At 45.4% G+C, this 25,960-nt stretch overlaps 1 protein-coding gene and 1 long non-coding RNA gene across 3 annotated transcripts in view; one reads left to right on the plus strand and one right to left on the minus strand.

Moving 5' to 3' along the window:
- LOC139054714 (clavesin-2-like) overlaps positions 1-25,960 on the minus strand; it is a 101,043-nt gene that overhangs the window by 33,097 nt on the left and 41,986 nt on the right. For both annotated transcript variants that reach the window (XM_070532188.1, XM_070532189.1), the window contains exon 2: positions 20,912-21,213. In XM_070532188.1, the coding sequence (XP_070388289.1) occupies positions 20,912-21,167 (256 nt within the window). In that variant the 5' untranslated portion in view covers positions 21,168-21,213. The remainder of the gene's footprint in view (positions 1-20,911; positions 21,214-25,960) is intronic.
- Positions 489-9,650, plus strand: LOC139058313 (uncharacterized). Its single transcript, XR_011513308.1, has 5 exons — positions 489-561; positions 2,835-2,961; positions 3,921-3,989; positions 5,053-5,133; positions 7,523-9,650. It is a non-coding gene; the product is annotated as an uncharacterized lncRNA (long non-coding RNA).

Below are 25,960 nucleotides of genomic sequence, written 5' to 3' on the forward strand. Positions count from 1 at the left end.
CTAATGTTCCTGCACTATAAAAACTAGGAAGGGTATCGCAGGAGTGAAGCGGCCGGTTCACTCTTCAAAGCGTCGTTTTACTCTCGCAAAATGTCGAGGAGAGTGAAATGCATTGTTCACTCTCTCACCAAGGAGAGAGTGAAATGTGCTTTTCACTCTCCCCTTCAGAGAGAGAGAGAGTAGTTCTACTCTTGCGGCAATAGAGAACAAAACGTAGCGTAATCTTCTGCTTCAACTGTAGGTGGCTGGCCCCGAACATGGCAATGTATCATTCATGCACGCTCGCTGAGCAAAGAACACATCGTTTTACTTCTAAGAGAACAGGCCGCCGCAGTTCAAAGGAATGCATAGCGAGCGCTCTACTTTTTCACTCGGAGTTCTCCACCGCGCGCGCGCGCGCTCAAGATCGCGGAACAACACAGCACCGGAGAAAGGTGATCCGTACAGCGAGCACCGACGCAGGCCTGCAGCCAGGGGAGATCGTGTATCAGTGATCTCGCGTTGCCACGAAAACACGACAGTCGTTCGTCATGCCTTGGATATAACAACAAATCCTCCACGGTAAGTGAATTCTAACTTAGGTGCACATTCTCCGTATATGTCATGCTATCGCCAGGAAGTCGTCGCTGCGCTTAGCCGACGCGATTGACAAAGGACTAGGCATACGCGCTGTGTCTCTCGATGTCAATCGAAAAAGCCAGTCGTGGCGATAACTGCATGTGATTTTATCACTTTGCCGTTGTCCGTAAGAGCTTTAAAGATCGCAAACGCTGCCAGAACTATGGTATGTTCAATAAGACGCTAGGCGAGAGGACGCTTAAAATGGTTCGTTCACCAGCCCGTGATTCCGAGCCTATGCGGAGCGTGATTAGCGTGCATTTTGTGTGTTTGAATTTATTCAGTTTGGCAGTCTACTGTGTACGGAACGCTGTTGAACTAAGGAATCACATAACAGAAGGCGTCGTTTTGCTGGCAGCGTGCTTTTTTTATAAATAAACCGCGCGCTTGACGGTGTTTCGCGCAGGGGGAATCTGCGACCACTGAAGTTACGTGCAGCACCAGTGCTAGTTAGAAGAACTTTGCCGCAGGCATTCAGCTGCATGCTGCAAGAGGTTAGTTAGGCGCGTTATCTTGAACTTTCTGAAAACGCATGAGGAATGCATGTTTTATGCTGAAAAAAGTATAAACACCATATATAAGCGATCTTGCGCGCGGCAGCTACAAGCGACGCGATGGAGATGGCTGTCGCGTTCGCTCGTCGCCTACAAGTCGTACTCCGTACGAGCGACGATATTGAGCGACGCCTCCCCGGTGTTGCCGGCATGAGGGCTGCAATCACGCGTGACGCGTGCTTTAGTAATTTACGTTGATGTATTTTACTATAAAAAGTAGCATAAAATATTTGCGGAGGTCTTGCCGTAGGTTCTTATTTTTGCACGTATAAAAATTGAATTATTCGCTCGTTCCGCGCGACAATCGGTAGTATTTGAGCGATGTACATACATCCAGTTCCGGCTTCGCGCTATTGGCTAGTCGCTCATAGCACTTTCGGGCGACGAGCGACGATTTCTAGATTTCCAGAACCGAGCCATCTGTTCAAGCGACGGCCCGTTTTGTCGCTCGAAGCCGTCGCTCGTCGCCGTCGCGCACTAAATCGGTCTCACAGTGTTTATCTCTAAGACTGAACTGTTTTTGCTCATGTATTGAAATGGTGTGATTATAGGTAGGTCTGGTTTTGTCTCCTGTTGCGGTTTTCGTGCACGGTGCGAAACTGAAAGGATGCTTATGTCTACGAACTCGGTGAATTGTCGAGCAGCTAGTTATGCATCGGCATTGAATATAACGGCTGCTGTGTGGAATTACAATTGCAAGGGCGCTTTGCATACGCTTGTTGTTTTGAACATGCCTGTGCATTTGCTAATATGAGTTGGCGTGTCAGAGTTATGTCATATGAATAGCTAAATCAGCCTTCCTCTGGGGGTTACAAGTGTAATGTGTGTATTTTGCTATTGCATGGCAGATCAAAATGTGTTTATCGCTTGAATATTTTTAGTAGAGAAATAATATCAAAATAAAATGTTGCTTTGATTCCGTGTTACCAGTCTGTCGTACACAGAAGAACAGGTTGGTGTAATAAACTAATAACTGCGGTTTAACTGCAACTTTTACATGCCTTCAAGAATCTAAAATGCTAAATTTCAAACTGCAGCAGTAGTCGGGTCTGTCAAAAATGAACTCCATTGCGCACCTCATACATGAAAATAAGTTCATGCCTTTTAGTAAGCTTAGATGCAGGCTGCAGTGAGCTTTTTTGTTAGTATTGAAATGTGGGTAAGCTTGCCATAATAAGCCTTGTTGCCCTTTTTTATAGGCACATCCATATATCCATTGAACTGAAGGACAATATTTTCATCCCTACTGAGCATCATGTTTGCAGCTATAATCCTCAAATTATGGCTTCAGCAGTGGCACAACCAGGGATGGTGTGGGGGGCACACTGGGCACGCGCTTAAGATGTGTCACAAGTGGTGTTTGCGATACACCAGACTCATGACAGACCTATGATGTCTGAGAATGACCAATATTCTATTCATTAGCAGGAGTATTCTAACATTCGTGCCAAACGAGGATGAACTGTCCGTTATTTCTTGTTTGTTTAAATCTAAAATTGAAGTTAATTTAGCAGTTGACTGTTGCAGTCATTTGGATGTTTTGCATGCATTTCACTAAGAAGACTAAGAGCTAAGACTTTCTTTTATTGCCATGGCCTTGACTGTCTTGATGTTGTTTTGCACCATGCCCTTGTGTTGACTTTTGCATACAATATTTTTCAGGCACCCGCTTTATATAACGCAAGAAAGCAGCTGCAAGGACACGAGGATGTGAAAGAGCCAGTGCAGAGGAGCCAATGCCAAAAAATCAAAACACATTGGCATACAATTTGGACAAGAAAACTAGTATGTGGGTATATTGGGTGTACCATTTGACCAAATGTGAACAAAATCAAGATACAGTATGTTACACCAAGATGAAAATTCTTACGTGCTCCAGGCAGTCATCTTAACATGGTATATTTATGTAATGTCTCCGATTGGAAAGTCAAATCAAGTATGCTCTCTGGAGACAAACACATAGCAGCAAGTGTCATTGAAAGGTTAGAAATGTGTTTTAAAAAAGCTGATTAGTTCTGAGAAGTGACTGCTTTTTGTCTTGCCTCTCAACAGATACATCCATATGATAAAAAAATAGTGGTACAATGAAATTGCATATTTGCTTAGTGACATGATACATACTTGCAATGAGCACGGTGCCTGTGTTTACTATAAAAAACAACAGCCCATGCTTGGTTAGGTTAGGCCCACTACAACATGCAGACATGGGTGATTGGCACTTTTTTTTTATTTCTGTGTCGTGAGGTTTATTTACGTGCGTATAGGTGCAATGGCACGCAGTATGGCTAGTACAAAAAAAAAGGGGGGGGCTCAGATATATGTAGCTCACTGTACACGACACAGGGCAAAGGAAATCCGTGTTCAGCAAAAATGCCATGTACGTAAATTTTACAACGCTACTCATTCGAAGCGCACACAGGTGCATATTGAAGAAAAGTTTTCCAGGGTACATAATTTAGTGCGTCATTTACACTAATTTTGCTCTAACCACAAGACATAATGATTTGAATATACTGCACGGAAAAACCTAGAGCGAATTAAATTGTGTGTCAGCTTCGTGTGTATACATAAAGTCATTCCTATGCATTAGGTTTTTCGCGTAATGCATTACCTGTTGACAGCCTATCTTATCATGTGTACTCTGTTTACATTACAGTTGTTTATTAGTTTACTCATTTGTTTTGCAACTTATGAAATGCCGGTGTATATATATTTTCAACATTTGACATAACCCTGTATGTTTTGTAGGGACAACCCAGGACGTGCATTTCTCAGCACCCAGTCAACTGCCAGAAGTGACTTGAACACAGGCCACCAGTAAGTGGACATCAGTTGCAATTTCACATTATGAAGTTGGCTACTGCCTTGTACTGAGGCTTTTTTTTTTAATAAGATGGTGGTGTCGTTCTAATGTACATTTTGACCACAAAGGTGCGATCATGTCTCACAGAGGCATATATGGTTGCTATTCTCTGCGAGGGACGTGTTCTCGTGTTCGTGAAGCATTTGTGTTTGGCAGTATTGTCGCCCAATGAGTCAGATATAAACACTGTAACTCGCCACTGCCGGCAAGTAGTTGCGAGAAACACAATATATTATGACGCTGTAAAGTTATTTCATTAATTCGAAGGAAAATTTTGCAGCGGGAAAAAAGGTTGCTATTCCAGGTAAACATGTCTTTTTTTCACAAGGTATTTAACCAAACTGTGGATGCGCGAAATTCGTGACTTATGAATAGATTTTAATTCATCCTTTAGTAATGCTTCTAAAAGAGACTAGAAATAGCATGTGACTACCTCTCCAATCAGCAGATCATACACTTACAGTCACAAGTGGTAGTTCCATGCAGTCTCGCACTCTATATAACCTTTCCTTTTAGCACCATTGGAACTGGCGGCTGCGTTTTCAGAAGGAGGAGTGCACTTGGCACTGTATATGTATGTGTGAAGTCGGTTTTCTTTGTATGTGTTGGCTCACTGATACAAACAGTGCAAAAATCAGTTGTACCATGAGGCTGACGACGCCTTCTGCTGCTAGAAATGCGGCACTTCATATTTTATAGTACTGCATGACATTTAAATCAAAGCTAGCACATAAAATGATCAAAAAAACTAACCGCTGTTATAGCTATTTTCCTCGAAGAAAGCTTGTCCTTTACGGGCTGTGTTAATCTGAGCTCTCCACCGATGTTTCAGTAGTGAATCCCTTAGTGAGTGAGAGATTGGGGGCAATTAATTGTGTTAGTCTTTAAATGGTGTCCTAATTATGTGTATTTGTTCCAACAAAGTTGTCTAGATTACTTTATTGTGTAGTGTAAAGCTTATGAAACCATAAGCAACTAGTGAGTTACTAACATGCATATGCATTTGTCACTATACAGGTGGCACTCGGCTGTACCACTGCAGTGCTGTGGAAATTGCCAGCACCAGCGGCTTTGCAACAGCTGTTTCACAGCATGTCGGTATGTGCTAATTTATAGTTATGTTGGGATGGGTTAGTATTATGGACTACTGCTACTCTGTATTGTGACAGATCCATATGATAAGTGATGTAATGGGCACAGTGAAAACCTGTGAATGTTTTACTATGGTAAATAAAAAGGCTCTCCTTTTCGTCACTGGAGCAGGGGAGAAGAGCATGCAGGCACACCTGAATGTACATATATTTCAAAACATGAGAGAGACATATATATATATCTATGTATATATATATATATATATATATATATATATATATATATATATATATATATATATATATATATATATATATATATATATATATATACAATTAAACTAAAGGCAGGGACTTTCCATCTTTCATTTTGAATTGACTTGTACAGCGCAAAAATACAACACTGACCACAGAGAAGCCCACATGTTAACAGGTTTGATACACACAATAATTCAACAGATTTGATACTTCAGGTGTGCTATTTTACGCCAGGGGAAGGGAAAGGGGACAAAACCAGAAAAAAGTGTAGTGGAAAAGAAAGGAATCGTGCCAAAAAGCATGAGAAACATCGTGCAGCCAGGATCGCCAGCAGGACATCTGAAAAGCACTCTGATAAAATTACATACAGGGCAACCTTACGTATTGTTTGTTTCAATCAACTCAGATCACATGCAGCCATTACTGCAATCAAGTTGTTTCCTTATGTCATGAGGGAATGATGTGGGCCCAAAAAACTGTTTAGAGCTGAAGGATTATGTTCCATGCTAGCCTCATTACCTGCTTTTTATCATATTGTTATCAGCTGCTTATGTTAGGGACAAAAAGTAAGAGTACGAGGTCTTTCCTGATTCGCCATTCCACACAACATGTCTTTGTGACTATATGTACATGCAGATGATCCATAGATGAAAAATATTCAGTACAGTAGAATCTCATTACAAGATACACTTGGTTGTAAGAGACATATTAAAATGGTTTGGTTGGTTTTTCGATGTTTGCCACGTTAACAACACTGTACACAAGAGACACCTTTGTTACTAACGACTTTTTAAGTATTCACTACTTCGAAGGGACACAACCCAGACACATTCAATTCATGCACCTTGTGTGCTCTGAAGGGCGTAAAGATCACGCAATCCTCACACAAGTCAATTGCGCATGTCTCTTTAGCATGGACTAGAAAAGGAAGGCAACGAAGACAGTGCAGGGCAGAAAGTGTTGACAGTTGAAGCTGACGAGCGTCTAAGAGCACCTCAAAGGCACTGCGAGCAACAAGGCTTGCAAAGTGAAGTGTTTAACTTCCAGAAGTTAGGAAGGAAGCTAACACAATCTACAGTCACTAAAAAGCTGTGAATGTCTTCTTTAAAGGGCCCCTAAGCCACCGAGGTTGAAATTTATTTGCGGTGTTGCAGTTGTACATGTTAAGGCAACGAACACGTAGCCATGAGAGTTTTTCGAAACGGTGCAGTAATAGTGGAGCTACGTGTTTGATTATCAAAAAGTAGTCCCCGCTCATTTTACTCTTTCATCTGGTACACGCCATCTGGATAGTATCGTCTTTTCCTCGCCTAGTACACCTCCAAATGTTACGGGACAGGCCATCACCAACGAGCTCTGTTGCTGCCGCGCAGGCCCGTCGTCCTGCGAGGGGTGGCGCTAATGACCTCGCCAATACAATGGAACTGTATGGTGACTCTAGTTGAAGAGCCTCATAGGGAGACCCTTCTGTTGGCGTTTCTGTCCTTTGCCCCCATTGGCTGCCCACAATGGCATCGCGAGCAACGCGACGAGGAAGGAGTGTGTATTTGCTTGCAGGCCTTGCCGGCAGTCGTACACTTTCGTTCGACCAATCGACAGCACCGGAAACTGGTGAATCATCAGAGACAGCCTGGTGATGTCAGGACAAACTGGGGGGTGCAGGATAGGTCCAGAGAGGCGCACGGAGTCGTTTTCTTCATATTGTGGTGCTCCCACAGTGCTACGCACTGTGGCGTTTGGCATCGTCAATTGTGACGGCATTCTGATTTTGATGCGCGTGTTTACTTGAAATGTTCAAAAAATGTCGAGAAGTGGTTTAGGGGCCCTTTAAGCCACCCTGAGCAATTATTCCTTCAGATATATCTAAACATACTTTAGTGATGATGCATAATAAAGTGATCTAGTCTGGCTCCTCAGTGTTTTAAAATTTTTGGTATTGAGAGACATGTTTCCCGTGCCTCTTGAGTATCTCTTCTGAGGCTTAACTGTAATGTACACACACAATTGTGTAACTCCTCCTGCAAGTATTATTCATTAAGCCTGGTCACTGATGTGCAAAGCTTGTGGTTAAGTTTTGATGTCCGTACTTTTTAGAGCTATGTTTATTAATTCACGCTGTTATTGGTTCTTCGATGCAGGAGACAATGCCTACGAAATTATTGGCCCTGATGATGAGAGCCCTCAAGGGGCAAACGACATCTCTGTTGCAGAAGTGAGCCCGATACCACCTGAAGTTACCATGACAGGTGGCACGGCAGCAATAGATACAGAGACGGCCATGTCTACTGCAGCTGCAACAGTGTACGAGGCAAGCAGCAGTGTGTCAGCATCAGCAGCAGTGTCAGAAGGAACCGCACCAGGCCTGGTAGAGCAACATGTGTGCTATCACTGTGACTTTTTCTGTAGTGCATACAACTCATTTGCTCAACATACGAAAGCTTTTCACCACGACTGTGAGCCATTGTTCTTGTGCAGCAAGTGCAAAGTGTGCAACAAGCATCACTTTAAGATATGAAAACATATTACAGTTGTTGCCTCCCCAGCCAGCCCACATAGCGACAACAATGTGGAACACATGGTGGGACACACCTCTTCCCCATTAGAAAATAGTAGAGACTGTCAGTGTTGTTGTTAGATTAACTGGTCTTTGTAGGCAACTAGAAGGACAACACAGGTGTCATAAGATTGTTGTTTATGTTGTTGTAGAAGAGGTAAAAAAGAAGTTTGATGCAGCTGAAGTGCCAACTGATATTGAGCAAATCGAGAACAAGCACCTGAAAAAGCAACACTATCGAAATTTGGCTATCTGTGTGCCGACAACTCTGGTAAGGATGGCATAGGACAGAAGTGTGATGAATCACATAGACACTGCTGTTCCATCACTGGTCACAGTGAGCAGTGACTTGTAGGGCAAGAGAGTCAACTGAAATGAACATTATGGCATAGTGTCATGCTCCCATGTGACCACTTTCCATGTTATTTTGCATGATACAGCTCAACCTCCAGAAACGAGACTGCAACTTGTCTGTAAAAAGCTTTCACAAAAAATTATAACACTATTAACACAGCAGTATCTTCTTTTTTTGTGGGTTCGAGGTTCCCGGGTGTCCATTAACGCAAAAATTGCGAAAAAAAAAAGAACATGTGTCGTACTTGCACCTTTTTAACACGTACGAGGGGGACAGAACTTTTCTAGTCATGCATCTTCATCATACTATAAAGTTTTTAAATGCCTTTTATAATTATTATTACCAGTTATATCTGAGTGCATTGTATGCATTTAGCAGGTGTAAAATCAGGTCAGTTGGATCAGATGCCTTATCTGCAAGGGAGCCCTATATTCAAGAAATTTGAATTAATATAGGTACGTTAGAGACGCAGTCTTTCAGCACTTTATTGCGTGTGGTTTAAGCATTGCTCAATACTTTTGTGGATGGCAGTTTCAACCGGCACAGCACTGCGCTTTGTCACGGTCATGTATCTTCAAAGCGGTGTTTACCATTTGTGTTGATCTGTTTGTGTATTCATAGAGCAAGTTCTTAATTTATTTTTTTCCGCATTCTTGTGCTTGCACTAAGCTTGTATAAGGCAAGTACAAAATGGGCGTCACTATAACGAACTGTTCTGTTGAGCTTACACTTGCAAATAATAGTGTTCAGATGGCCGCACTTCTATGCAGGTGCACCGATAGCTTTGTGTATGTTCTCATGTTTGTATAAAGCTTATATAAGCTAGTTACAAAATGTATGTCACTAAACATTGTGATATTCTTTAAAGAACTGCTTGGTTGGTTTTACACTTGTGAATTAGTATTGAGGCGGTGGTATTTCCATGTAGGCCCACTGCTAGCTTTCTGTGTGCTCATGTGTTCGTATTAAGCTTTTACAAGGGAGTTACAGCATGTACGTCACTAAGCGCTATGATATTTTTAAAGAACTGCTTTGTTGGTTTTACACCTGTGAGTAATAGTACTCGGGTGGCACTAGTCATGTGTAGGTACACAGGGACCATTTGTATAGATTATGCTCATGTAAAGCAGTTACAAAGTGTATATCACTAATCACTGTGATATTTGTTGAAGAATTGCTGTGATGGTTTTACACTTGTGAATAATAGTGGTCAGGATACAGTACTTGCGATGTATAGTTGAATTTATACAGTGCCAAGACATGGGCTGTATAAGTACCAAAAGAAATGTATGTCATTATATTGTTGTGATTATTACTGCTTGGATTTTATTAAACTCTAATAACATTTTTTCTTGTATCTATTGAGGTATGGCAATTTGTCATGCAACCAAACTGAGGACCTGAACTTGTGCATAGAAATAAACAGCTAATTTAAGAGTATACTGCTCATATTCTGCGAAACCAGTTTAACAAATCCTGTACTACAATGCTGAAAAAATGACAGAGCTGACAGGGATGTACAGAAAGAGTTCTGCACTGGCTGAAGGACTGCCCCACACTGGAGTTGGTAATGTTGCGTTAATTGGAGTAGAACAGTAAGTGAGCTTCTGTTAAAAATGTGACAGTCAATGCAGAAACATAAGGCAGACGAGCAGATGTGGCACATTTTTTTCAGGGCCCTCCATGCCTACTACTGCATTTCTAGTCTTCCTGTGCTCTTCGTATAAGCCCCTGTTCAGCCAAGGTTTTTACTCCATGACAGTTGTTCAACTGGGTTCGTAGCAATATTGAAGAAAAAAATGCAATGGTTTTCAAGAACTTTCGAGGCCCCGACACAGTAACTTCAAGGACCTCGTGCGATTTTTTTAGTAGTTTGGACAGGCGATAACTTGTTCAACAACATCGTTAATTTTAATGCAAACAAAAGAATACAAAACAAATCGCAATTCACTGATTTCAAAAATTTGAAAGACTGCTAATTTGCCTTTCACCGCCCATCACTAAATGCACACAAGGAAGCATTTCAAGAAAGCGCTCAGTTTTTCTGCAATAGCACAATGAACTACTTGGACCTGCAACATTTGCAGTTTTTGAATACTGTTTGGTTTGACAGTGTATGGGATGTCATCTGTTGCCTCAGCTTTTCACCACCAAATAAGCAATAGTCATTTGTAATTTCCTTTTATTGTGTCTGTAGCTCTCAATTTACTCATCACGGCTTTTCTTTGAATGCCTCAACTGTTGAGCTTCCTGCTTCTGCTCCTCCAAGTACATTTGTCGCCGGTTCCATGTGCCTAAAACTGGTATCTGCAGCTCCTTTGTAATTTCAACTTTAAGGATGTCGCTTTCCTTCTATTACCTCCACAGACAATTCTCTGTGACATGCGAAGAGTGTCACAGAAGGGAAAAAATAACACTTGGCAATGTCTGCTATGTCTAGCCAAGTGTACAAATTTAAGGACTTTCCAGTACTTCTAAAAATTCCAGGGTTTTCAATGCCTTCAAAATGGCATTTTAGAAATAAAGGGTTTCAGAAATAAAGGGAAATCAAGGATCGCTACAAACGCTGGTTTCTAGCACCTAAATAATTTTACAAGCTTATTTTGGCATGGAGTTCGGAAATTCATGCTTTTTAGCTAACGCTGCACAATCTCTGTACATTGAAGCCACGAGAGCGCAACCATTTTGGAGTAAATAAAAATACTGAAAGCTTTTAATACCACTCTTTCTATGGAGCTTCGTATTGCCTAGTTAGGTTTACGAATGTGCCTGGTTTTGGTGGGCGTTTCTTCGACATTTTCTGTGAGAAGTAGATGACTATCCCCCGTATTCAGCAATGTATATTAATACAAAGCTCATGCTTGACTTTATATAAACGACGCCTGGTGCGAACGTCCCCCAGACGCTCACTGCCTTTCTTTTGGTGCGTTCACGACTTGCGTCATTTATATCAAGTCAAGCATGGGCTTCAAGTTATGATGCATTTCTGAATATGGTGGTAAGCGTGCGCAATTCCGGGCAGCGCATTGTGCCATTGACGCTGAGAGGAAACGGGGAAAACAAAGTTAACGCCCTATACTCCTAAACTTTCGCCTACCTGTGGTGTGCGTGTATCGTGGAAGAAAAAACAGCGCAAACACCAGGACGAAAAAAAGCATCAACCACACCAGCGCTTCGTGGTGTTGTCCATGTTTTTGCGTCGCCCTTGTGTTGCGCTGTTTCTTCTAAAATGCTCAACCAACTAGCCGGCAAGTCTATCCTGTGCATATATATTGAACACACGTATGAATGTAGATGGTCTTCGAAGCTTTTAGAACGAGCACTGCCACAGGATACGAGCAGTGCACGCGTAACAAGTGGACACATTAGCCATTTAAACATGCGTGCCAATGCATGTGACGCGGCTATCGGCATAAGCAGTCTCCAAATGCTGGAATACATGCTCTTCAAAACGCTAACGATCCGCTGCTAATGCAGGACAACAGCTCACAGCGGACTGAACCAAACTCTAAACTAATGCACTTGAAAAGAACGTCTACACGGCAGCGTGAGGCACGTCGAAATGCCTGATACTGGCGTCGCAGTTGACCACATACGAATGGAACTGGCGGAAAAAATAAACAGAAATGCTCACCAGTATACGCGCGACTTAAATTCACATACGTGGATGGTTGGCACGATACTTTGTATCCGCGTATTTTCGGAGAACATATAATGCATGAACTGGAAAAGCACTCGATCGTGAGCTGAACGGCACATTTGTTATTTTCCTGGGGTGACGACAAGCCGTGAATAGTTCTCACGTCGTCGTCTACGTTGTATTCCTCCGTTAGTCGTAGCAAGGAATGGAAATGATGCAAACGCAAACGTATTCCAGTACACAACAGCACAGCACACTGCAGAGAAACTCCACCCACTGCAGCAGATTCCTCAAATACATTTGTTGTGTATATAAGATCTAAAACAACACGACTGAGCATGATGGCTCTGTGGTGTAATGGTTAGGATGTGTGCTTTGAATTGTATGGATGCGAGTGTACGCGGGTTCGAATCCACGTGATGTATAGAGCAATATGGTTCTCCAGGTAAGAGTGTGATTCCCTCGACTAACTGTGTTCTAATTAGACTATATAGGTCTCCTGATTGTGAAATTTGCGGATAGAATGTGCATTGGCTTTTTTTTTCTCCGCAGTGGCGTTCGGGAGACGCATAGGCCGATTCCGAGCAGTCACGACTCATGGTAGGCAGCAAATAGCCAGGAAAAATGACTTTAAAATCCTGCGTAACATTGCTCACGCCTATTCTGAAGGCCGCTTGGAATTGGGCCACTGAGTCTGAGGAGCCGCCTAGGGAACGGTGTATCAGCGACCCTAATTTGATCTGATTTCCTGCCTGCATGCGTGGCCAGGACTTCGCTAAGAGGGTATTGGGAAGAGTACTAGCACTCTGTTTGGGGGAGTAGAAGTACTCGGTCTGGTGGAGTGCCATTACCCCTACGGTGAGAGTATTACCACTCTGCGGAAGAGTACTAGCACTCCCTGTGGAAAGAGTATTATCACTCTGCAGAAGAGTACTAGCAATCCCTTGCGGTGGAGTAACAAAACTCTGTCAACAGGAGTTGACCTACTCTCTCTCAAAGAGGGTCGATCTACTCTCGAAAAGAGAGTGAAATATGGGACAAGCCGCTACTCCCTCAAAGGGAGTGCCCGGCACTCTCTTAGTTTTTAGAGTGTGTTTGTCAGGACCATTTTCTCTTGATTGGCCAACTTCACTTATCGTATGTTTGAAACAGTGATTGGCTACAATCATTCATTCCGAATTATTCTAGAACACCAGCTGCTTTGTCATTATAACACCCGACCCCATGTTGTTCATTTATAGACAGCTTCCCGATACCAGGACTCATTTTTCCAAATAATTTCGCTTGCGAAAAAAATTGTTCGTGAGCGGAAGCATGAGTGAACTGAGATAGCGAACATATAAGTGAAAGCTAACGGACAATTACAGACATCCTTTAAGAACGAAGCGCTTTGCGAATTAAAGTTTTGTCTGCCTGCTTCTGTTGGCCTTCAGTCATTAACAGTGAAATAAATAAGATTTGGTTAAGCTCGTGCTGCACTTTCTACACGTGACCAGTCGTGCATATCCTGAACAATCTTTCTTTTTATTTTGCCTGCCCCGAACGCATCACCACCAAATCACCAATGGCGAATCACCATCACCAAATCCAGCATCACCAAATCCACCAATGGTGACTTTTACCTTCAATGGCGCAATTCGTAGCATGCTGACGTAAACGCGTGGCCAATAGATTACGAGGGGCAGGAACGCAGGCAAAAATGAACAATGGTGTTCCAGGGCCCACTTACATGCATGAAAGGGCATTGACCGTCCCGTGGAAACAGCTCTAGATCAATGGCGTTTCAAGGCGGAAGTCTAACTTTAGACTGGCCTGCATAACGGTTGGAGAAGCCGGGGCAACGTCTTCACTTGACATTGCATGCGCGCGTTGTGTGCATCGTAAAATATTAACTCCCTGCACGTGGAGTAAATAAAAAACTTGGAACTCCAGAACAGAATCACAGCCATCAATTCGAGCTCCACCTGCGCCAACGCAAGGCAACCAGTTTCCGCCTTGTAATATTTCGCCATCAGATATTCAAATGCTTGTAAATCTGGAGGATTACTGCTTTTGTTCTTTGTCCCTCTGTGTGTCAGTTCGGTGTTGTCGCTTTGATGCAGTTTCTTACCCAAAAAAGCGGTCCTTAAGGTATAAAAGAGTGCTTCAGGTGTAGATTGCTCTCATCAGCAACAATCGCTAGAGAAAATGAAGAGAGAAAGTGGCCAACAAAGCGATTGAAATGGTCGTGGGAACAATGATAGAGCGTATCAACAAGGCCAGAACACCGGGCCAGAAGCCACCGACTGACCCTGAGAGCAACCGTGGTTGTAAGCGATACAAGGCTACAGAAACAGACGACGAGTCTACGCTTATTGACGATTGTGACATAGCTGACATCACAGATCTGGACGATGAAGGCTTCAGGCTTGTGCGTCACCGCAAGAAGAGGACCGTCGGAATCCAGTGATTATTACCCCTGCCACAGAAGGAGCCGACATGAAAAAGGTAAATCCCATTGTTCTGTCTACGGAAATTGAAAAGATTCTTGGCACATCGCCAGTTAGGAGCCGATTTACTGCTCAAGGAGCCCTGCTTCTAGATGTACAGACAGAAGAGCATGTGAATTCCCTTCTCAGCTGCAAGTCAATCTCAGGGACTGCAATATCAGCACGAGTGCCCAATTCGTACCTGCAAAACACGTGCATTATTAGAGGAGTACCGAAGTGGTACACTGACGAGGAACTGCTGCTATACCTAAAACCACAAGGTGTTTACCATGCAAGGAGAGTCACGCGACGCGTCCAAATTTCCGAAACCGATTGGGAGTCCAGGCGAACCAGCTCCGTGGTTCTTACGTTCGCTCCAAATACAGACCGTCCAGAGAAGATCAACTTGGGCTTCACAAGACACGAGACCATTGACTACGTTGAGACACCACCTCGGTGCTTCAAGTGTCAGCGCTATGGACATGTGGCCAAGTACTGCCGTGGTGAGCAGCGGTGTAAGAGATATGGAGGACCGCACGATTTCAAAACATGCGCGCGCAGCGAGAACTTTCTATGTGCAAACTGTAGTGCTTGCCATCCCGCTAGTTATAGCAAGTGTCCTACTCGTGCAGCGGCAATAAAGCGTAAGAAAACGTTTATCTTGGGGCCAACAGGAAACGATGAGAAAAAAATGGCTGTGGCTTAGGTAAGGTTAAGCCCAGGATGCGAAGCATACTAGCCTTTATTTTAGTTGTTGAACCACTGTTTAGCCTGGTGAACTGCTGTTGCTTGGCTATATTTGGTTCGGCTAGACGAAGAAACAACTCATGCATTACTTCTTCGCCTTCAAGAGTGGAACGCGACAGCGTTCCCTTCGACCCGCCAAGGGGTGTAAGACAATGGGCTACAGGGCAGCGACTACGCGCCCCGCATTGGACGCGGTGAGCGTAGAGCAAAGCAGCGTTCGGCGCGGCAACGAAATGTGCGCCTGAGCAAGAGACGCACGCCTTAAAAACAGCTCGTTTCTAAGGCAACACCGCATTCACTAGAGGCGCTTTTGTACCACTTTGAAGCATCGTACTCGTGGCTCAGTGGTAGCGTCTCCGTCCCACACTCCGGAGACCCTGGTTCGATTCCCACCCAGCCCGTCTTGCAAGAGTTGAGCCAAAGCCACTTCTCCTCTGTCGTGACGTCACGGTGTCACGTGATTTCATGGCGACACCGCCGCGCCTGAGGAGCTGGGTTGAGCTCTCGTAATATGCTTCACATAAAATACGACGAAGAAAAAGACAGAAAGTCACAGAGAGTCGGACGACATCAAATGGAGCTCAAAGAGTGAAACTGATTTTCCAAGCCTGAAGCCTTCTCCAGGAATCCAGGACACAGTGGTGCCATCGCGCAGCGGACCGGCTAAAGCAGTCAAATCAGTGAACAGAGGCCCCGTGGAAGAGAAGACTGCTGAACAACCGGAGCAGCGAAGTTATGTGTCTGCACTGCAGGGACCCCAATCGCGTTGCGACGAAAAAAATCAACAGGAGGACTGTCAGCAGGTGCTACGTGCTCTCTTCAAGGCCTTGCGATCACACATAGAGAAGATGCCGGCGAGCTCGATGAAGGAAATGCTCGAAGTAGTCCTGGCTCTCGAGTCAGTGATTGTAAGCTCTGCCTCTTCTTAAAGCACTAAGCAATATGGATGCGGTCAGGACACAATGTTCACCATCTCGTCCACAGGTGCCACTTATTATGCAATGGAACTGTGCGGGTCTTGCGTGCCACTTACCTGAACTGTCGCTTTTCTTACGCAACATGCCTGTGCCAATATTGGCCCTGTATGAGGCTGGTCTTCCAAGTTCCAGATCAATTGCTGGTTATGTCGCACATGGAAACCAAAGTATTCCGACGTTTCCGAACGGAAGCGCCATGCTATATGTGAGACGGGATATACCACATTGCGTTCTAGCAGTTCAAGACCTTTGCAGCAGTGCTTTGGAAGTCACTGCTGTACAAGTGCGGCTGGGAAATCGAAGTCTCAGCGTGGCCTCCGTATATGTGAGCTCTCGTCAGAAGGTCCCGATGGGAGAAATTATAAGAGACCTCTGCAGCCGCTGCCCAGCTCCGAGGATTATATGTGGGGACTTTAACGCGCACCATACTCTCTGGGGCGACAAGACGACTGATGTACGTGGAAAGCAAATTGTTAGAGCTTTAAACAGCGAGGGACTCTGCGTGGCAAATGACAAACAGCCAACGTTTTTTCGACCACCGGCCTCTTACAGTGTCATTGACTTGACGTTACAATCAACGGACATCCTCGCATCGTCAACGACTAGCAAGGATAGAATGGGCAGTGATCATTTTCCTCTCTTCATTAACATTGCTGGATATAGAACCAACGGCCGAAGATCCTGTCCTGTGACGCATTGGGATACGTACAGGGACGGCCTAAGCGAATCATCTGGAGACCTGTTCGCGGACATGCTACGTAGCAAGATATTGGCTACCGCTGAGCTGAAGCTACCCGACCACTTCCCCGCTCCTGATCTAAAGCTGAAAAATCTATGCGCTGCCCGTAGAAGAGCGGAACGGAGGCTGATGAGGACGAAGGGCGACCCACCAATGAAGACTATATACAACAGGATTAACGCAGTGATTCGGCGGTATACAAGGAAACTAAGAAGAGATCAATGGGCATCATTTTGTGCAAGCCTATCGGTCTTCACACCAGTTCCAAGGATATGGTGGGTCGTTAATAACCTTGCTGGAAACTATCGACCACACAAGCCATTTGAAGCCCTAGCATTGAAGTTAGGCAAGACACTCGCTTGTCTTGCGAATGCGTTCGCTGAAATATACTCTTCCGGCAGGTCAGCCGGCACAACCGACCCACCACCGCCGCTGTCGTCGTCTTTAATGGATGCTCCTTTCACACTCAGAGAGCTGGAACTAGCCATGAGCAGCCTCCGACGTCGCTGTGCGGTGGGACCTGACCTTATCAGTAATCAGATGCTGACAAACCTACCGGTTGAAAGGCGGCGTGATTTGCTGGCATTTTTCAACCAAGTCTGGGCCAGTGGGGCTATCCCACATTTATGGAAGGTAGCATGGGTGGTACCGGTTCTGATGCCTGGAAAGAATCCTGCAGCTCTGGACTCATACAGACCGGTATCACTGACCTCGTGTGCAGCGAAGCTAATGGAGAAGATGGCGTGCACAAGACTCACTTGGTATGTCGAGCAGGGTCGAAAACTACCATCATGCATGACTGGGTTTCGGCAGCGTCTAAGCGCTCAAGACAATGTGCTGGACCTGCTAAGCCACATAGAACATTACAGTGCGGACGGCCTGTCGACACTTGCTGTTTTTATGGATGTCTCTAAAGCTTACGACTACGTGTCTCAAAGAGCCATCATCAGCCAGTTACAAGTTATAGGCGTCACGGGTAATCTCTTGCACTTCATACATACGTTCCTCAATGATCGTCGCATCAGAGTTCGCCTTGGCGACACTTTGAGCGATGAAATACGTATATTTCGTGGTGTGCCACAGGGGAGTGTTTTATCTCCCTTATTATTTAACATTGCCATGAGTAGCCTCCCAACAGTACTAAACCATCGAACACCAGTGAAGATATCTATATACGCCGATGATATCTGCATATGGGTCTCCGGCTACCAGCATCGCCGCCTCGCACGAATAGCCCAGGGAGCAGTAAAAGCAATTCAGGGCCACTTGGCAACGATTGGATTAACACTATCAGCAGAGAAATCATCATTCATATTATTTCCTGGAGTGAAAAGAAAATCTACACGCTTGACGCTGACTTTGGACGGACACCAGATTCGACAAGTCACCAACGTCCGATTCCTGGGCGTTACCTTAGACCACAGGCTACTCTGGCGCCGCGGTGTTGACCACGTTGTGGCGTCATCATCACCCAGGCTACATGTGCTCAAGCGAGTCGCTGGCATACGCTGGGGCAACCACCCGACGTCAATGCTACGGCTACATACAGCGTTGGTTACCAGTCGAGTCCTGTATCAGCTACCTCTGATGTCACCCTCCGACAGCCAATACGAGCGCTTAGAAGCCATCCACAGGAAAGGTATACGACTTTGCCTTGGAGTCCCTCAGCCAGCGTCAAACAAGAAAGTGCTCTACGAAGCTGAGTCGCGCCCTCTACGACTTCAGGCTTCCGAGGCTCTGATGATCCAGCTACTACGCTTGAGTGAGTCTACGCCCGGTAGAGCCCTCTTACGACGTATAGGTAACAGGCCGCGCTCACATTTTTATGCAGCATTGAACACGCTTCGCGTATTAGGATTGCGCTGCTCGAGACCGAGGGAAAGGATAGAACCACCCTGGACATTCGAGGACATCACATGCAACTTAGGTGTACCACGATTGCAATCAAAGAGCTGCATTCCATCTGCAGAAGCCAAGTCATTGGTCCTGGAACACCTGAGCACGACTTACCCGAATCACCTACAAGTATACACAGATGGCTCTGTCAAGGCAGACGAAGACCGCTGTGCAGCTGCATACTACATTCCCTCTCTAAGATATACGTGGTCTGGGCGTCTGGACTGTATAGCCTCGTCGACAGTTGTGGAAGGCGTAGCGATAGCTTCTGCTCTGCGCAAATTAAAGACTTTGGCTCCGCAGAATGTGGTTATCCTTACGGACTCAAAGGCCGCATTACAACAAGTATACCGTGGTTTGCCATCCCTCAAGTTACCACGCAAATCCCTAGCCATCGTGAAAGAACTCAACAACAAAGGCTTCACAGTAAAATTTGAGTGGATTCCCTCCCACATTGGTATCTCAGGAAACGAAAAAGCTGATGCACTTGCATACGCAGCACTATATCATCCTCCCAAAATCAAGGCTCCAAAGAGTAACCACGTGCAAAAATCTGAAATTCGAAATCACTTTGCGTCGCTTTGGGTTCCACCGCATATGCCCTGCGTAACCAAGAGATTGCACCGAGAGGAAGCCTCACTTCTATATCGTATAAGGACAGGATCTGCTAACACACCGGCCTGGTTATATAAAACGGGGCGAATCAATTCTCCGAACTGTACGGCATGCAACGAGACAGGAGACATTGAGCACTTTTTGTGGTCCTGCCAGCAATTCCAAGATGAAAGAGACACTCTCCTGAAGAATTTGCAAATCAAGGACCTTCCGCATGCGCGCTTGCAACACCTTATATTTCCCGAGGGATCAGTGATGGCCCGCAAAGAAACTTCACGTCTCCTGATCGAATTCCTAAGAGAGACTGGGTTGATGGACATATGGTGAAACCCATCAGCGGTATTGTGCGAGACGCTCGGGCGGAGCAATTGCCGGCCTTGTTCGCCAGGCTAAACCCGCCTGTTGCTACAACTCACCACCACCACCACCACCACCACCACCAAGGCCATTTGACGCTGTAAGTTGTGGCTTGTGCTACGGAAGGGAACGGTCGAGGTTGCTGTCGGAGTCCATCTATAGTTGTAAAGAATATTAGGTTGGTTTAAGTATCATTATAGTAATGCTAGTGAAATCATTCCAGCGCTTACTAGTGTGAAACTGCGGTTTTCAAGTGTAACAGAAAATCGAAATTTCACAATGGAACTGCGTCAAACATAGTAAAATCATGGCGTTCAAGTATCGCATTGGTGCAGCAAATCCTTATTTTTTTTTCCTTTTTAGTGCGTTAGCATTAGGAGTGCGTGTCAAAATGGAAAAAATGTGTATGTGTGTGAAGTGCGGGAAGCCGGTCAGCACTTTATAGATAGGATATGCAACACTTTGCAGTGTGGTGAACGCAGTTTAAATCATGGATCCGGGACCTCAAAGGAAGTGCCACGTATTTCTGGCACATTTCTGTCGCATTTCCATTCAATGTACTTCAAATTTTCTTTGTTTGTCTGAACAGCTGTTTAGCAGAAACGAAACCTTGCCCGTAGTCACAAGGTGAAGTCGTCACTGAGCGCGACGCTAGGCGAGGAGATAAGAGAAGGCAAGGATCTGTCTTGTTTGCTTTCCTTTTATCATCCCACGTCGGTATAAGCATTCGTAGTAATTAACGTAGCCGCTCAGTGAGTCTGCCTTCCCAACGATGAAGTAATAACGAGTGTTCCTCTACTTTCCTGTTATCTTGCATGCCAGCTTTTTATATTCAGAAAGTGGACAAGCCAAGGTACCGAAGTCGCTTTAAGGCAGACACCTGTTTGCTTACGAGGAGGCCCCATATGTGTGACGACGACAATGAGGGAGTGTCGGACGTCACTCTACAGAGACTTATGGCAACTGGGACTGTCTAGAGTGCTATTGTTCAGTCATCTTGATACCGCTCTAACAGTAGCCATGCGAGTAGCCGCAGTGGTGTTATCAGCCACATATAAATACCCATGCTGTTTGAGATTTTAATTCAAGTACTCAAAGACCGATGTTTTGAAACGACGGTCTATTGACTGGCGGTGCCGAAAAGCTCGCGCTCGATGGTCGCGGTACGTGGCAACGTACCTGTCCTGCAGTTGACGAAGTGCGGCTGCTGCTGCACCCACTCCCGCAAAGCCTGGATGGCCTTCATGCGCAGGTCGTCGTCCTCCTCTTCTTCAGGCGGCAAGAACTCCTTGATGGGATCCGCGTAATCGTCCTCCATAGCCAGCTCCCTGCGCATGCGCTCCTTCTCCTTCTCGAACTTCTTGATCAGTTTGCGGTCCTTGGCCCGCCGGCGGGCTTCCTCCCCCGGATCGACGGCCGTGTTATTTGTTGACATCCCGCTTGTGGCACCTGCTCCGCCTTGGGGGCCCGCTGTGTTGCTTCTGCATTAAACAAACGCACCCACGAGAAAAGACATTACACAACCATGGTAAAGAAACAGTCGCAGTTTCGAGCGAAAGGCGAAGCGTCGATTGCGACAGCAAATTATTAGACAGCTATACGAAGCAAGGGTTATAGATTTGTCGGCCTTCTAAACTTGTAAGCATTCGCTTACTAATTAAATTAAAAGCGTGGTGTCACGTGCGCACAAGTAAACATGAACACATCTCGCTCCATTACCGCAAACACTCGCTGTCAAAACACTGGCGTTAGGAAGCGCTGCAGCAGCAGCGCGCGAATAGACCTTCGTGCTGGCTCTCGCTTCAACGGCGAACTAAGCGGTACGAACACAGCGCACACGAAGCTATCAGCACTCGGAGCACTCTGTCCCCATCGCATATCGCGTTCAAGATGGAGCCCGCTTGGCCGCGCCGTGTGCAGCCGCCGACGGAGTAGGACGCCGACTCCCCTCCCCCTCGGTCCATTGAGCGCGATGGAAGACGGCGCGCTTCCTTTCCGCCTTCCTCTTCAACGCGCGAGAGATCGAGTCACTGTCGTCGGCTCACCTTCGCACCCTTACACTCATACATACAGCGTAGGGCGTCCGGCCACGATGTTATCGCACTTGGACTTTATACATAACCTCATCGTGACTGCGCAAATGCCCCTGTGGTGTCCATATAATTGCTATCGCAATAACAACCGATGCCCACCCCGACCCCTCAAACACAGGCAGACTGGCAGGCGGACAGACTAATGCGTAGAATGTTGCCATTCGTATGGTGAGAGGGTGATTGAATTTTACGTTACGGAAGTTTTTTATTATTTATTTATTTAGTCATACTGTTGGCCCGAAGGCCGTTACAGGGCTGGGGTACAGCACAGAAAATGAAAAACATAATGTACATTATACACAATGCACGCAAATTATACATAAAACACTGCTTTTGAGCATACATTCATAAAAAGAACGAGGAACTAATAAGAGCACAAATACAAAAGCAATATGCAGGGACAATAAACACAATCTGCACAATCTGTGTTAATGTAACATAATGTACATAATTTTAGAATAAGTTTAGAATAGTTTAGAATAAGTTTAGAATAATTGGCTAATGCATATGCAAACTAATGAGGACTTCAGACTAAAGGAACTGGGACATAAAAAAATACGTTAGCAGTCGAATAACGCGCGGGAAAAAGCCCGATTTCCATAACACATTTGGTCCACTGTGGGAAGTGTGGCGTGTTCGTGCCCCGCAGAAGAGTGCTGGCTACGTGCTTATAGAAGCACCGAGTTACTTGACTTTCCTTCTCTATTTCGAAGTAAAACTGAATCACACAAGCTTTTTAGGCATAAGAAAATATGAAACGAGTTACAGATTTTCAGGTATTGTCCTGGAAAGATACTGATAGAGAGATAGAAAAGTGACATGGGAAAGACCAGGATATTAGCCAGGCGTAGCCAGGTTGGCTACCCTGCCCTAGGCAAAGGGGAAGACATATTGAGTTGATGCTGTATTAAGGGTAACCACAACGTCTATTAAGACCTTGCTATTGGTGACGACAAAATTTATGCTTTTACCCTAAAATGGCGCAGCTACTTAATCCCTATTGAGCAAGTTTTCACGTTGAATACGGATATTTCTCCAAAACATCGCTGCTCAGTGAGTCAACTCTCAATCTCTCAATCAAATCTCTCAATCCTCAGCAGCAGTCTATCCAGCTTTCTCACTTCGTAAATAAGAATATGTAGTCAGATAAGTATAATTGCTCGTGCAGACTGAATGAATTAGTGCAGCTCAAATGTACGAGTTATCCTAAGTATCCAACACCCAACACGTTTCAGCAATCGAACACAGTCAAATAATATCTGCTTCGATGATTTTGGCATATTATGATGTACTATAAATGCCAGTGGATGGAGTTGCCAACCTTTTAGTAGAGCTTGTCTTGACTTTGACGCTAAGTGATTGTCTCTCAACGTCGCCTTTTCAAAGACATAGCGCAAAGGCAGGAGTCAGAAGGACGGCTACGAAACTGCGTGCTAAGCCTACGGCAACGCTTTTAAGTTTGGTCACTGATGTCTTCATGCTCTTCAGGTGTCAAAACAAAGCTTGCGAACTCGCACTGGCATCATCTTTCTTAAGTGAGGGAACGTCATCGGCGCGATTGTGCTTTCTCTATAAAAATAAACATTGTATATTTTACTATTATTTTTTATTTATTGATAGTGCGATCTATTACAAGACCTTAGCAGGGTCTTGCTAAGATCTAAATATTGCCATTTATTGACCAAACATAACCTAAAAGATATAAAGATAAAGAACACAAGGAAGCTTTTCCAAGCACGCTGTTGTTAAATATTCGTATCTGTAGTCTGCAATTTCTTAGATAATCGTATCTGTAATTTACAAATAAAAAAGTAACTAGGTTTAGCTGAAGATCGAACAAAATTTGAGAATGATCATGATTTGAGTAAACTCTACGCACAGTTTTTTGGATATATATACACCTTTGACGGGGAAACAGCGGCATAACGGAAGCAGCATTTAGAGTTACTGCAATTTGCCCGAATGTTCGCATTTCTCACCAAACGACTTTAGTTGGTAAGCAACCTGCACTTCGAGAAACATGGCCACGGTTCGTGAACGTATCGAAAGCCAAATTTTTACCATGAATCCAGCATAAAATGTGTCACATCCAGCAGTGAGTTAGATTGACAAAAGTAGAATTGCCCGTGTTTGAGCGAGAACAATTACACATTTAAAATACATCTATATTCAAACCGCTTTCATTAGTGTCACTCCTGTTCCCAAGACCAAATCACTTTGTTAGTTAGTGACAGTACAATACATGACGACCTTGTGCGTGCCAGAACTACACCGTGGCTAAAAGGGACGCTTTCGTGGAGCTTCCTGGATTAATTTTAGCTTTTTAGGGCCAGCTCAAAATATCAGGTCACTCTAATTTCAGATTCTACCTCCTCGCCATGGGTATCTAACCTCTGAAACCGCGTGCAGCAGCAGAACTATAGGTCGTTGCCTCTGCAGCTCAGCACAGCGAAATATATATGTCTCTGTAACAGTGCACTCCGTCTTCACCCACCGGCGAATCCCCACAGAAAGTACACTGTTCGCTTGCTGCGCGTAGTTCCGCTTCCTACGTCATTTTACGATACTTTGTGCAAAGTAACAACCATGTATAAAGGAAGATGCGTCCGCGAACGGAAAGAACAATGGTGAGAAGCTTATTCTAATCAGGAACGTTCTCTGCGTAGTAGCCGCCATTATTGTATTGTCGGCCGTTATCACCCTCTCTTGATGGTGCCGAAAAGAAAAGTGCCTACCGGCTGGGCCATTTTTTTCCTCCTCTTTCTGTGAGCGCTGGAAGAAAGAAGGGTCCCAGCAAACAACCTCCGGCGTGCTGCGACCGACCGAAATAGTTGCCGGCACGAGGAGGGCCCATGCGGAAACATGCTGTCCAGTATTGCAAGATGACCCCGCACCACGCCCCGAGACCTTTCCCACCTGAACCCCTGCCCGGTGAAGCGGTGGGGGCGATCGCAAATGTTTTCCAAACACGGTCAACTTTCTTTCACCTGGGCATACGTGCATGTTCGTATGAGGCGCCTACTATTCGCCATCGCAGTAATAGCATGCAGCACAGTGAAAGCTGCAAGGGCATCCGCCTGATTACTCACGCAGCCCGAGTATAATAGGGCTACGGATGCTGGTGACTACTGAACGACCGGCTCAGTGGTCGTTTATGCTCCTTGCCAGGGGGGGGGGGGGGGGTAAGTGTCAAAAGCTTACAGATGAAGTCAAGAAGGCTTCGGCAGAGGTTACGCAGACCATCGAAGTTCTGGCACAGTCTAGGCGAGGTCTACGAACTTGCAGGTTCCGCGCGATGCGCTTTAGAAGCAGCCACTGTTTTTGCTCAGCGTGTTTATTCTAGCGACAAAAAGATCAATCGTAAATTGCAGAACAATTGGAAGAGCGTTAGAAGCTCTGGATTTATTTTTCTCGTGTATGATTACTTTTTTGAAGCCTGGTTTGTCTCATCGCTAATTAAGTGAGAATAGTTGTACTGTTAACGGCATTAGTTCAAGCACGCCATCGTTTCACGTCTTGCCACCGTCGAGTTCTTCCGTTGCCCTCAGGTGCGCCGGGCTGAAGCGAAAGCTCTTATCTGAGCCAAAACGTCGCACCGGAGCAGGTGCACCCATCTTTCACTGAACGAGAGCATTGGCATTATTCTGCTACTCCACCGAGTCTGTTCGGGTGATCCTTCACACTGCACAAAACTGTGTTTGGATGAGTCTTTATACGGTGGATAAAGCAATGAGGTCCGCGGGTGCCTATCATGAGGAGCCATTACGCCGGCACAGCCCGCTCGCTTAACCCAAGTATACGGCGCCGTTAGCGCGAAGGGGTGCACGCAGGCGCGTATCCGTAGCGGCTGGGGCAGTGCTCCGCCGGTCACGCGGTCGTGGGGGTCTCCGTGCCCTCCTGGTCGAGATTCGCTTTTTGTGCGACCCTGACGTAGTGGCCGGCCGCGGTATAGTCAAGCTCACGCGTGAGAGACTCCAGGAAACCAAGCGAACGATCCGGCGTCGCCGCTGGCGCAAGAGAACGGGCTCTCCCCTTTCGTCCCGCCATCCTGCGGATCCGCGGCTTCTACTGCCGCGGGTGCGTCGCGTGTGCGCTGTGACCCGCTTTCTACGTGTACGCGTGCTCGTTTATTCTA

The sequence above is a fragment of the Dermacentor albipictus genome, chromosome 1 (genome assembly GCF_038994185.2).
Source record: "Dermacentor albipictus isolate Rhodes 1998 colony chromosome 1, USDA_Dalb.pri_finalv2, whole genome shotgun sequence".
Taxonomy (NCBI): Eukaryota; Metazoa; Arthropoda; class Arachnida; order Ixodida; family Ixodidae; genus Dermacentor; species Dermacentor albipictus.